General features: G+C 37.5%; 4 protein-coding genes across 7 annotated transcripts; 3 read left to right on the plus strand and 1 right to left on the minus strand.

Annotated features, from left to right (window-relative positions):
- The first annotated feature begins 28 nt into the window (after positions 1 to 28).
- LOC117217589 (uncharacterized) lies at positions 29 to 4296 on the plus strand. Its single transcript, XM_033465288.2, has 2 exons — positions 29 to 3113; positions 3612 to 4296. The coding sequence occupies exons 1-2, from the start codon at positions 2678 to 2680 to the stop codon at positions 3878 to 3880; spliced, it is 705 nt and encodes a 234-aa protein (XP_033321179.1). The 5' UTR covers positions 29 to 2677; the 3' UTR covers positions 3881 to 4296.
- Positions 4057 to 7929, minus strand: LOC117217588 (uncharacterized). Of its 3 annotated transcripts, none has more exons than XM_033465286.2 (7): positions 7699 to 7929; positions 7482 to 7636; positions 6748 to 7386; positions 5421 to 6682; positions 4987 to 5357; positions 4659 to 4898; positions 4057 to 4564 (listed from the first exon to the last, which is right to left on the minus strand). In XM_033465286.2, the coding sequence occupies exons 1-7, from the start codon at positions 7795 to 7797 to the stop codon at positions 4361 to 4363; spliced, it is 2970 nt and encodes a 989-aa protein (XP_033321177.1). In that variant the 5' UTR covers positions 7798 to 7929; the 3' UTR covers positions 4057 to 4360. The 3 variants fall into 3 exon arrangements, with proteins under 3 accessions (XP_033321177.1, XP_033321175.1, XP_033321178.1); XM_033465284.2 differs by having other exon boundaries at positions 7464 to 7636; XM_033465287.2 differs by having other exon boundaries at positions 4269 to 4589; positions 7464 to 7636; positions 7699 to 7835.
- A 163-nt stretch (positions 7930 to 8092) lies between these two features.
- On the plus strand, positions 8093 to 8841 carry mRpL54 (mitochondrial ribosomal protein L54). Its single transcript, XM_033465289.2, has 2 exons — positions 8093 to 8228; positions 8450 to 8841. Exons 1-2 carry the CDS (start codon positions 8138 to 8140, stop codon positions 8740 to 8742), a joined length of 384 nt encoding a protein of 127 aa, XP_033321180.2. The 5' UTR covers positions 8093 to 8137; the 3' UTR covers positions 8743 to 8841.
- Positions 8842 to 10158: 1317 nt separating this feature from the next.
- LOC117217568 (chitinase-3-like protein 1) lies at positions 10159 to 13320 on the plus strand. 2 transcript variants are annotated; one of them, XM_033465257.2, is made up of 5 exons: positions 10159 to 10313; positions 11451 to 11514; positions 11652 to 12316; positions 12404 to 12696; positions 12806 to 13320. In XM_033465257.2, the coding sequence occupies exons 2-5, from the start codon at positions 11451 to 11453 to the stop codon at positions 13215 to 13217; spliced, it is 1434 nt and encodes a 477-aa protein (XP_033321148.2). In that variant the 5' UTR covers positions 10159 to 10313; the 3' UTR covers positions 13218 to 13320. The 2 variants fall into 2 exon arrangements, with proteins under 2 accessions (XP_033321148.2, XP_033321147.2); XM_033465256.2 differs by lacking the exon at positions 10159 to 10313 and adding an exon at positions 10968 to 11282.
- The last annotated feature ends 241 nt before the right edge of the window (positions 13321 to 13561 follow it).

Genomic DNA, 13561 nt, shown 5'->3' on the forward strand with positions numbered 1-13561 from the left:
AACCATTAAATGATCTTCTGAAATGGACCTCGGAAATGCAACAAATCAATATTAATCTCTTTCTCGAAAATTAGAAGCTGTACAAACGTTTGGTTCGTACAATCATTAATTAATTATGACAAACTTTTGGTTCGTTTGATCGAGCAGTTTTATGCCGGTATTAGGTCAGAAGTTGACGTGACCACTGTTATTAATAAACCATTAAATGGCCTTCTGAAATGGACCTCGGAAATGCAACAAATCAATATTAATCTCTTTCTTGAAAATTAGAAGCTGTACGAACGTTTGGTTCGTACAATCATCAATTAATTCTGACAAACTTTTGATTCGTTTGATCGAGCAGTTTTATGCCGATATTAGGTCAGAAGTTGACGTGACCACTGTTATTAATAATCCGCGAGTCATTTTTGCGGGAAATGCCGAAGAGAGGGGCCAATTTTAGCCGCGGATATTCTTCCGAGGTGCAACATCGGTCTGGTCACGCATCCTCTGCGTATCCGCGGCTGCCAGGCGGTAGAAAGATGTTGAATGACCTGTCAACATATTTGCCGTTCTGACAACACCCTCGAGCGGAGCTGTCGCCGTCGATGGGAGAAGGGGAGGGAACATCTACAATGACACCCCTTCGTTCCACGCTCATTAGGGCGAATTCCTCGGCGAGTTTCACGCGTGCCTAACCAGCTGAATGTAAATTTAAACTTCCCTGATTATTCTTTCTTTCGTCGTTCGTCAGGAAAAGTGTCGTCTAACAGCCGATGTTTCCTATTCGAAGAACAGAAATTCATTTGCGGCTGTTAACGATCGTTCCATAAATCAAGGCGGCACAAAGGCGGCGCAACTGTAATTAATCGAGCCTGTCGGAACGTAAACCGATCAACGCTTTCGTAAATACACGTGTTAAAAAGTTGTTAACACAACGTGTACAATGTACAAGCATTGTCGCGATTTTCGTTGAACATTTTCATCGAACGGTTTCACATCGAATTTTCAAATCGACATCGCCGAATCGCAATCTTTAAAGCGTCCTACAGAATCGAAGTGAGTCTTATCATGAAATTGACTCCAGCGATTGTTCCTTCGAAGCGCAGTAAACGGTGATCAACGCGTTAAAAGAAGCAATGGAGTATCGATTGGTACCACGGATGTATAAAAATACAGAGCTCAGAATTTCGCGATGTTTGGAGAAGCAGAATTTCATGCTTAGGTTTAGAGTATCTTGGGATCGCTGTCCGAACTCGTTCGACTAAGAATATAGTATATTATCCAAGTATCGGTGTATAGTGCAATCTCTACACCCTTTCCGCTCTATTGCGTACTGCAAAAATAGAAGACAGAGTCTCGTTGGACTAACAACGGTACACACCGCCAGCTGCGGCCACATGGCATTCTTTCTGTGATCTTGCTCTAAGAGCTCGTTAATACGATCCGCTCGGATGTTGCCAACGCACAGTTAATATTAGTTTCGAGTATGTTTTCTTAACGTATGAGTGTTCTTTCGGAAGGCCGGCTCTTAAGTGCCGCGGCCCACCGTGTGCTACGTTCTACCCTTGTTTTGCCTGAAAATCTATATACTCCGGAGAGGAAGCGTCCGGTTTATGTTACTCTTCCTCGGAAACGCTACGATGGAAATCTACCTTCGACCGTTTCATTATTTCCGTCTCCGCAGACTTGTGTTCTATCGAACGCATTCGGACGAAAGAAACAAAAAGATTTCAATGACCGCGTTAGCATAACGCCTCTACCTATTGTACAAATCAGCTGGGTGATCCAGAGAAAAGACAGTACGCTTTTGTGTTAATTAATATGTCTAGAATAACGAACGCCGAACGAATCGTCTACGGAAATATCGCGGACGATCCGGCTTCAAGGATCGCTCAGAACTTCAAAATTAATTCAAGTAATAAATCGATGATCTTTTTACTGGCGTCGGCGAGTACTCGGTGTTTCCTCGTGAGACATCAAGCTCTCTCCCTGAATCTCTCGTCCTTTCCCGTCCAAACGACTCTCTGTGCGTATACATGTCGGATCCGCCTTGCGGAAGATCGATACGTTCCCGTCACGGGGGTCGGTAATCAAAGAAATTGCTCGCTTAACGAAGATCTTCACCTTTTTCTTGAGGATGATACAACAGTATGGAAACAAGAACACCGAGAGGCCTGGTTGTTCTCGATTGGCTCCTCGTCCACGAGGGTGGCGGCATTTCTTCGCGTTCGGAGCCAATCCCGGCGTGTTTCTTCTCTAAAAATACATTTTGAATCAGTAGGAGGAGATGAAGGAACACCTCCTTCGCCACAGGAAAAAGATTCCTCTAAGTATATAACTCATTCAACAGTGCATCGAGCACGCTTCGTCCAGGCAGGCAGTGTGCAGAAATTCGGGAGCGGTTTCGAAGACTGTGAAGTTGCTTGATATGAAATCCATTGTATATTTTTCGTGAAATATTCGAAACCGGTTAAGATAAGGAACTCGTATTTCAATGAAGTGGCTTTGGAGGTGCGCTAAGATGGAATACCGCACAACGTTTTGCGCTACGTTTCTCACAACTCTGATCAATTGAACTTGGAAAGGTTGATCACACAGAGAGACAGCGTCGAGTAAACTCGAGTTTGCCGAAGTGAATATTAGTAATTTGGGAGAAGAATATTATTGCCTGAGGGATACTCGGCGAGCATTCAAAATGAAAACGGAGAACAACGGTTCTAGCCAAGTGCATTCCAGCATGGAACAACGTCTGAGGAGTCCAAAGTGCGCGAGATGCCGGAACCACGGTGTGATTTCCGGTCTGAAGGGTCACAAACGTTCGTGCGCGTGGAAGGATTGCCGTTGTCCTTGTTGTTTGCTCGTGGTTGAAAGACAGCGGGTGATGGCAGCGCAGGTAGCACTGAGAAGACAACAGCAGGCACAAGGAAATTATTTCGGTGAAAATGTCTCGGCCGTCTGCCATGCACCCATGGACACTTCCGCCTCGCCGTACTTGTTGAAGACTGATCAAAATCCTGCTTGTCGCAGGACAAAGAACTTCCAGCGTCATCAATTGCACTTCACGCAGACCAGCATCAGCGTAACGCAAGGGTTTTATGGGTTGAAGGCTATTCACGGCTTACCCACAGCATGTTAGTACTTATTGTGTATAAATATTAAAGAAAAGTTCTATCAAAAAGATTTTTGACATTAATAGTATTTTACCTTTAAGTACCTTACACGGGGTGTGCTCACCTTATTTCGATGAAGCTTACATGCATTTGAAAACTCAACATTTTTCGTGGTCATGATTTATATTTGAAAGATGAACGCGATATGCTTCCACATTTGAATAACATTCGATGTTACAAATCAAATTAAATTACAAAATGCAATGTTTCTAGATTTCCAACATTTTCTTCGTTCCATTTTCCATTCATCGCTCTTTTGTAGTTTATAGGAAATCGTAAAAGTAACGTCCGCGTGGCCTCAGCTGTGACCAATACACACAAGATTGTGGTTCGATTGTTACACAAGCGATCGCATATAACATTGTGTTTCGGCAAACAAAGAATATAAATTATACACACACTCGCGTGTAAGATTGATGTAATGATTTTTTAAAATACGAACTTCTCGTTTCATTTCAGTTACCGCAGACGCGCCCTTGTTGAATGGTTTGTCGCATAATGAGCAAGACTCTGAAAATTCCAAGAAATTAGAGTCCTTTCCAACTACATATTCCCCGATTCCTTGGTTTGAAAATGTTCCGGAGCCGCGGAAGATTAAGAAGAACTTCAACAACTTCGCCTCTGCCGTAACAGACCTCAGTGACATTTCCACAGCTACTGGCGGATCTTGTTTGGAGAAAAAATCAACGATCTCTTTTAGCGTGGAATCTATCATCGGAACAAAGTGATACCAAACGACTGATTTATCTTCGGCTGAAGATCGCACATCGTTATTGTAAATAGAACTTACACTCTTGACTTATTTAAACCTAACGATTTATAGATTAAACAAAAGTATGAGTAATTTCTTAAGAATTCTTTTTTTTTAAGTCTGCAGTGTGCTTCTATTTTTGCATATCACATATTAGTTGGACAATCGCTAATGCGTTATATATTTAAAATACATTATTGTACATTAACATTGCAATAGACTTATTTACTGCATAATCGCGGAATATTGTATAAAAATTCAAGCATTATTCTTTATCGCCGACAACACTTTAAACGTGTTATAGATATTAAGTAACAAATATACATTTATAACATGTCCTATAGTCTGTGTAATAATAAATGAACAAAATAAATGTGAACACATACTAAGGAACGCGTGTCGTTAAATTCTGTAAATTCACACTATTTTAACTGATAAAATGAAGTGTGAAGGCACATCATTTGTCGCTTTCAAGTGTCTCGCTACAACGTTTCATATACGTATCCATTTCAGAAAAGTCAGATAAAGTAGTGTGAATTATTTCGCATAAAATACTTGGCCATTTATTCTCAAGAAGTTGTAGTTTTTGTATTGCGTCTACAGTGAGATTAATCAGACTTAACAGATGCACTTTTCCCCTGTGTCGCCAAATAAGATCTTCCTGTAATAAGAAAAAGGAAGAAATTCTGTGAGAAAAAAGAAAACTTGAGTCTTCTATTAAATTATTGCTAAAAGTTATATTCTTCCTTAATTACTTGTGTTATACTTCCTTTTCTCCATTGTAGTGCTTCTTTAGCGACTACACTTCTAAGGGCTGGATCGCTGTTGAGTAAAAATTGTTTGGCAGTAATTTGTTCTCCATTTTGTCTTTGCACTTTGTCCAAGTGAAGTCTTTGTAATAAAGGTTGTAACAATGATTCTGGCAGTGAACACATGACAATATCAACGAGACCAGCATACTCCTTATTTGCCAATTCAATTTCTTCATTTGTTATCTGAAGGTAACATTCAAACGTGAAGAAGTGAATATTTTGCATAGATTTTTTTCTACTTCCTTTCGCATGAAACATAAAATGTATTTACTTCTTTTCCATTAATAACTTTGAGACCCCAATGGGATAAACGAAATATAGCATATACTTTCCATTCCTTGGATATAATCGGATTCCCGACTTCTATATGAATGCTTGTTAATCCTTGTACTTCGGCTAAAGCATTGAGTTGCCCAAGGTAACTAATATTCGTTTCTTTAAACATAAAGTGTTCTATGTTTGGAAATCTATTTTTCACTTTACACAAAACTTTGGCCACATCATTGAACTGTACATAATTGAATTTAACTACATTAACATCTTGAGCCTTTGAACAGTCCCATGGTTTGTCAATAAAACGTAATGCACCTTGACCATAAACATTTAAGCATCGGCCAACAATTTCTATTAAATAATCTCCTCCTATAACGTGTTAGTAATATATGTTAAATGAATTACTACCGCTAATGTATTACTAAGACACACCTTGTTCTCTTTCTTTTGGTGGATTTTGTAACGGTGGTGGACTTGGCGGTGTTAAAGCTCTGTATTTAGCTCGAGCTGTTGCTGCTCTATTGCTTTTGTAAGTTACTATTTTTTTTACCTGAGCACTTTTTATTCTATTTTTATCTTTTTCAGAATTTTTACTCTTTAACAGAACATTTTTAGCAATAGATGATGTGCTGGAATCGCTTAGTATTGACTTGCAACTATCCATGCTGTTAGTTTTGGAGCTTAATGAAAAATAGCCAGAGGAACCAATGCTTGACTTTGATTGGCAATCACTTGTGCCGTGTTGATCATGAACTTTTACGTTTTGATTGAATTTTGTTACATCTTCACCATTTAATGCCTCGGCAGATTTGAAAATGGTACAATTTTTATTATTTTCATTTTCATGAACAGCAGTCGATGTGGACGAAGGAATATTCATAGGATTAAACTCTTTGGTGATAGCAGACTTATTAAAGTCACGAGGTGAAATATGATTGCTGGAATTTAGGAGATGAGATTTCAAGCAACTCTTCAAGTTTTCATGACTTTCTGAACTTTCCGAATCGCTGTTCGATTCACTATCAGCATCGCTACTAGTCTTTGTTTTTATTAAATTCTTGTTACTTTTACCTGCTTTTTCGTCAAATTTGTTATTAATCAAATTATCTACAATAGAACCTAAAATAGGGGGTAATTTAAACTCTAATGGGTATGTTTTAGTTGTGTCCTTAAGTCTAAATAAATTATCACTGGAGTTACTTCTTTTTTTAATATTTATCTTTGTTGCTTCTATGTTTTCATTTATTGAGGTCAAGCTTCCAAAACCTTTTGTTTTTGCTTTCTCCAGATTCTTAGGTTTTAATGTATTAAACTTATTCGACTTCTGAACTTGAATTAAACCAATATTACTGGTTCGATTACTGCTGCCATTGTTATCGATAGAGGGTTTGGAATGGCATCTGAGAAGTTCCCAATTGATTTTTGCATTTGATATAACTTCTTCTCTGCGGACATTCATACAGATTTGTGCACTGAGATTTAAAAATGTAGAACTACTTTGTTCTTTAGTTGTCCTCCAGGCCATAGCTGCTCTTCGAATTTGTTCAGTAACTGGCATTGTAGATAAGAATTGTAAATTTGAAAGATACGACACAAGGAAAGACACATAATCTCCATTTAGAGTTATAGGATTCCCATCTATTGTTATCTCTCTAAGTTGTAATGCTTTTGCTAGACTTCCTATATCTTCAATTCTAAAATAGAAATTCATAAGGTACTACTACATAGTTCATACTTCTATGGTTTGTTAAATACTTACTTTTGAATGTTATTATTACTTAAATATAATTTTTGTAGCTGTGGTGTTTCACCAAATCCTAATAATTTCTTGATTTTGTTACGTCTGAGATTTAACTCTTTAAGAGATGTTAAACCTTGGAAATCATGGTAGCCTATTGCTTTAATATTATTTCCCGCTAAGTTAAGTACTTTCAGAGATGTAAGATTCTCCAAGTCCGATACTTGTAAAATTTGATTCCCATGAAGGTCCAAAACTTCTAATTTAGAAAGATGTGTCATACCTTCAATATTTTTTATTCTATTCTTACCAATCAATAATACTCTTAAATTTTCTAATATTTCAAAATTACAGATCTTTTCAATCTGATTATCATACAAATCAAGAAATACTAATTTTGTTAACTGAGAGAAATTGGAGTTTTCGATCTTTGTGAGAAGATTATGTTGAAGGGATAATAAACGCAAACGTGGTTCCCCAACTATATTTGGGAATGTAGTTAGACCCCTTCTATCAAGACATATTCTATCAGGACTTTTTTCTTTCTCTGCAGCTGTTCTGGTTGCAACCATAGTCTTTCCTTCGCTTGTCCATTGCAAGGTAACTGTATTTGAACTCTCAGCTTTAGCATTCTCTATATTAAATGGAGAATCTGCTAGACTGCATAAACAAATTTATAAAGAAGTTATGTGATTTAGTAATTACGTTACATATTAAGTTGTACAGTTTATTTGTACCTAAATGTGTTATAATACCGTTTTGATAATTTTGGTGGGATAGGTGCTCCAGGTAGAATTGGTAAAGCAGGTGCTATAGTCAGGAATTGATTATTTTCGTGAACATTTGTTTTACGATTAGACTCTGTTGATATTCCTTTTGTACCCCTTACGTCAAAAGCTACTGTTTTTATCTATAACGATTCAATAAATTCTGAGTACGGCTTTTCATACTTTGTAGAAAAATTGTACCTACCCGCGTAACTCTATCGTTGCTTATTGGCATTACATAACCGAAACATAAAAGTATGATTAATCTATTACACCACAAATTCTTGAATTCGATTTCAATCATTTAACGAAGATTGACACATTATGGACTTTATATTTTTGGTTAAATTACAAATCACACAACTTATAAGTTCAGTACAAGCAAAGCTACTGTTTGTTATTGCGCATTTGCAACCATGCCGTTGTCAACGTTTGAATTAACCGCGTAACAATTTCAAGATGGTTCTCTACCATGTTTTACATTTACTGTAACAGATTCGTGTACATATCGTGTATGTAAATATAATTGGAACGTATCAAATAGTTAATATCATTTTTTATATAAATATTATATAAAATATAACCACGTATATGGTGTGGAAGGAAACATACAGAAATTTAATAAGTTCGTATGTTCTGGAACGATGTCCATACTTTCGGCATTGCGGTTATTCCAAATAAAGCAAAGCCTTATTATTCCTGTACAATATACAGTACAGGTAAAAAATTATGCAGGTAAAAAGATTAGTCATTACATTATTTTGTTTTTATGGAATAGCAGTACATTTGATTTTGTAGAGATAGAGGTTATGTTGTATAACATAAACAGTTGATTTTGATTGTATCGTTGTACGTTTATTGGGAAAGATATAATAAAGATTATACTATACGTTTTTGAATTCATACATTACGAACAAACAATTTGGTAACCTAAAACGTTTTGATTGTTGTTGCAGCACCTCCCAAAAAGGTTATTAAAAAAGTATCCACAGTAGAGAAAGTTGCTCTTCCTGTTGAAAAGGATGTCAACAAATTGTTGACCTATGTTTGTGGAACAAATATTTTGAAAGAAGGAGAAGATATTAAGATAAAGCTTGATTCTGAATATCCTGATTGGTTGTGGAATCTCAGAACTGAGCCTCCGAGATTGGAAGATTTAGATCCAAATACAAAGCAATATTGGAAGTTTATACGAAAAGAAAACATAAGACGAAAGAATAGATGGTCCAAGTACTATGGATTGCATTAAAATTTTATGTAATATATTGTTTGAAAAGTATGTAAAAAGTTATAAATTAAAACTGTATTTATAATCATATATATATACATATACATATACATAAACGCATATGAATGTACTTTTTAATTCATAATGAATACCGAATTATAATTATTTCCAATAACAATTAAATAATCAATTCTTTAATACTGATGTATACAATATAGGTCATGAATAGTAAATACCATTTTGACAAATAAGATAAAAACAATCGTGAGTTTGTTATCAAGTCTGCAATGTATATTATACATTGACTTTTAATTTCCTGACTAAATGACGCAAAGAAACTTTTCACACAAGTTGACGGAAATTAAGACAATTGTAATTCATAATGATGTTTGTTAATTTCGTTTATCAATATTAAATATTTCGTTTATATGACTTGTCCACTACAACATAGTTTAAATTTATTCAAATTCGGTTGCCTTTTTTTGTGCAAATGGAAACTACTATTTAAACGTAGATATTGTGTCGCTAAAGCAAAAAAATCCATGCTAATTTGAACATTATCCGCTGCTGCACAAGAATTTATTTTACCAAAGTATCGTTAACGGTATGCAATTATTTCGGGTTTGTTAGTCGATAATTAACGGGGACAATATAACTATCAATGTTAGAAAATTTATCACTACTAGATTTCTTTTCAACAAATTTGCATGAAACATGCATTTTTTTCAACAGAAAAAGTTTGCGTAGAAACCGTCGCACCTGGAATCAATGTAATATTAATTTAATAATTATACAACTGCAGTTTAATGTACAAAGGGCTACACAAGAATTATAAGTGAATAATCCCAAAGACTTTTATAAGGAAATTGATAATGTGACGCAATCTTGAATGAGATAGGAAATATATCATTGGTCACTAATTAAACTTTCTGTTATCTTAAATCCACCTTTCCTTTTTATTATTCACCTTAACACTATGCCGTCCGGTGGCAGCACGCTGGTGCCATGCAAAAACTATCTGTTGTATGCCGGTGGTATCACTTTGGTGCCATTTTAAAAAACTGAAATAACATTTGAACTATATTTCTTGGGTGTTAAAAGGCAGCAAACTAACTATAGCATTGTGCTTATTTAACTAAGAATTAAGTACGAAAATTCTTGGATGACATATCTTAATTTTAGGAATTTATATTACCGCCATCTTCGGAATTTTTTTTTTAATCTAAAATTTCCAAGTTATTATGCTGGCGTCAAACAAAGGAGTCATATCTAAGATCTGCGGACAGTATAGTGTTAATAATAATCCACCTTTTATAATAGCTAGCATCCTTTTGACATCCAACATTCTTTGTGAAATTATTAGAATTGTGTAGGTAGCTAACGGGGGTATCGTTATGCTTTATTTGTAGTGGGTAATTACCATTTTCACATAATAGTGCCGTACGTGGGGTTATCCCCCTTCTCTATTATCTATGCGATAAAAGGTTTTGCGATAAATTCACGGATTTGAGTGACAAGTAATCGCTTACAATATCGTGACACAGTTTGCCCGTGTAATTCTGATGTGACCGTGCTTTTGTATCTTCGAACAGGTAATGTTCTTTTCATTTTTAAATTTTTAAAGGAATCCTTTAAATGTTGGTTGAATTCATTATAACGCGGGGCGGCTCATTCTTTGATATTTTCTCGAGATTTAAGTGACAATTAAATCAATAGAAGGTCTTAATTTTACGTGTTAGATTACTAAATGTCAAACATAAAATGCACCTAATGTGCTCTTCGTTGCATTTTTAATTTGCTTAAGAATAAAATGAAAGGAAGCAAATTAGATCGCGTTTGTAAATGGCGAACTCGAGTTATCACGCATATTACAACAACAAATGAATCTAGTTTTATTATCTTATACTTCCAAAGTTTGCCGATTTCTCAGCGGTGTATGCATAAGAATCTGTGTGTTGTCACACTCAGGTAACCTCGAGTATATTTCCAGAGATATCATTATCTACTGCGGAACCATGAATTTAATTTAGAGCAGCTCTAAGTCTATGATATTGCGGCGTTGTCTTTTTAAATGCATATGTAATAATTCAGATGTCCAAAACGTGTTTATGATGCAAACAAAATACCGACGCTACTGAACAATTGCTATTGCACAATGGGTTTGTTACTTTATTCCACGAAGGTCAGTGGATCGCCTTGCATCATAAAAAGTTCAATGAAATATTTGTTTTAATTGAATCCTACGTCCGGTGTTTGACAATCGAATAGATCAGCTCGTAACAGTGGTATTCTGTTGTCATTTTTAATTACATCGTGATCGATCTACATTCGAGTGATCAAACAGAAGTCCGCCTGTTTTGGGCAGACGCAGATATGTTAGACCAAGTGCATGATACAAGTTTTTGTATATCTTGTCATATATACACGATGTACACGTGTGTGACGAGATAACACAATTTAAAATAAACGATTAAATTGTGATCGGCATATAAAAAGGGTCGAGGGAACGGTATTGATTCAGATTTACGATACCCGCGAAACATCGAAGTCGAATGACCAAGGTAACGTTGTATTCATAAGTCATAGCTTGTACAATGACTAATCCTCTACTTAGTAAAGAAATTCGTAATCGTCCAGTTTTCCGCAAAAAAGCCGTGTCTCGCAAGACTCTAACGAGTCACAAAGCTAACACTCGATAACGAGTTGAGAAATTAATCTCTTGTTCCCAGATGTTCAAGACAGCATTTTTAGTCGCCTTCGTAGCGACGATCGCCGCCAATGTTCAGGCTGAGAGTAAGTATCACCGCGATCTTGATAATACTAAAGAAAAAATGTTACCTATCTTGTCAATTAGCCGTGAGAGCTTTCTTCTACCGACAAAACATATGACACCTATCGCGCATACAATACAATACACTCTTCTTGTCTAGAAAAGGTCGTTTGCTACTTCGGTAGCTGGACCGTTTATCGTCCAGGCAACGGAAAGATCGAGATACAGGACATCAACCCCAACCTTTGCACGCACATGATCTACACTTTCGTTGGTCTTAACACGGATGGCACCATCAAGATCATGGATGCTTGGGCCGATTTATCTGACGGTGGAGGCAAAAACGGCTTCGGCAAGTTCGTCGCTCGCAGCAAACAGGGCGGTGCCAAAGCTATGATCGCGATCGGTGGCTGGAACGAGGGCTCTGCCAAGTATTCCCAGGTAGTTGGCAACCCGGAACTCCGGTCCCAGTTCGTTCGGAACGTGGTCAGCTTCCTGCAACGGTACAATTTCGACGGTTTCGACGTCGACTGGGAGTATCCTAACCAGCGCGGTGGCCAATGGAGCGACCGAGAGAACTTTGTGGCTCTGTTGAGGGAGCTGAGACAGGCTTTCGATAGCCACGGTTACACCCTCAGCGTGGCCGTTGGCGCCGCCGAGAAGTCTGCTTCTCAGTCCTATATCATTAATCAAGTGGCTGAGTATGTTCACTTCATCAACTTGATGACCTATGACATGAACGGAGCCTGGGACAATTGGGCTGGTCTCAACGCCCCGCTCTATGCTGCCACTCGGGAAAAAGGAGAGCAAGCTAAACTCAACGTTGTAAGTGCACAAATGGCTATTGGTGTGCTTCATTATTTATGTACGATCTCGCGGTCTTGATGGTTGAATTGTTCTGTATTATTCTAGGACGCTTCCGTCCATTACTGGCTCTCTCAAGGTGCTCCCGCTGATAAGATCGTTCTTGGTATTCCATCCTATGGAAGAACCTTCACTCTGGCGAACCCTGACAACAACGATATAGGCGCTCCAGCGGCTGGTCCCGGAACTGCTGGCCCGTACACCAGAGAGGCGGGCATACTCGGCTACAACGAAATTTGCATATCTCTTCGCCAAGGTGGCTGGAACGTTCATAGAGAACCCCAGCAGCGTGTGCCTTATGCTGTCAAGGGCAACCAATGGGTTGGATACGATGATGTCGAGTAGGTGCTAGTTTGCTCAATGGCAAACTGTAATAACCACTTATTGGACACCTTCTAATGCGAACCCTTTATGCCTTTTAAACTCACGTATTTTTTCGTACGTTTTCAGATCCGTTCGCGAAAAGTGTAACTACGCCAATAGTCTGGGTCTCGCCGGTGGTATGATGTGGAGCGTTGAAACAGACGATTTCCGTGGTACCTGTGGACAGAACTACCCCCTTTTGACTATTATGAACGAAGTTCTGAGGGGTAGCGAACCAAGTAATCCTCAACCACCGCCTAATACATCCACAACGTCAAAACCTACGCCAGTACCTACCACAAAACCGCCTAGTCCACCGGCGTCAGGGATCTGCCAGAAGGAAGGATTTATTCGCGATCCTAATGACTGCTCCGTTTTCTATAATTGCGTGAATGTGAATGGAAAATTGGTGGAATACAGGTTACAATGTCCAGACGGCCTCGCCTTCGATCCGAATATCAATGGCTGCAACTACAGGGACCAAGTACCGGGCTGCTGAACCGTGCAATTCAAATAAATCGACTGTTCCACGGAACAATTTTTGTGATATGCACATTTTGTAACTTGCGAATCGTTTTAATAAAAAAAATTGTATAATAATATCTTTAACCGCATAATAATACGAGAAGGACCGTTCTTTGATCCTGATCCATGTTCAGATAAAATATAATATAGGGTTAGGTAAATCAGTTATCAGTAAACTGATAACTGATTGAATCCTCGTTCTGTTTTAATATACAGCGGCCCACAAAAGTGTTCGTACACCTTTTAAAACGTAATAACTTTTTTAAAGCTGGATTAAGCAACTTGAATTTTTTGCAGATAACCTAACAAAAATTCAAG

Source organism: Megalopta genalis, chromosome 8, assembly GCF_051020955.1.
Source record: "Megalopta genalis isolate 19385.01 chromosome 8, iyMegGena1_principal, whole genome shotgun sequence".
Classification (NCBI taxonomy): Eukaryota; Metazoa; Arthropoda; class Insecta; order Hymenoptera; family Halictidae; genus Megalopta; species Megalopta genalis.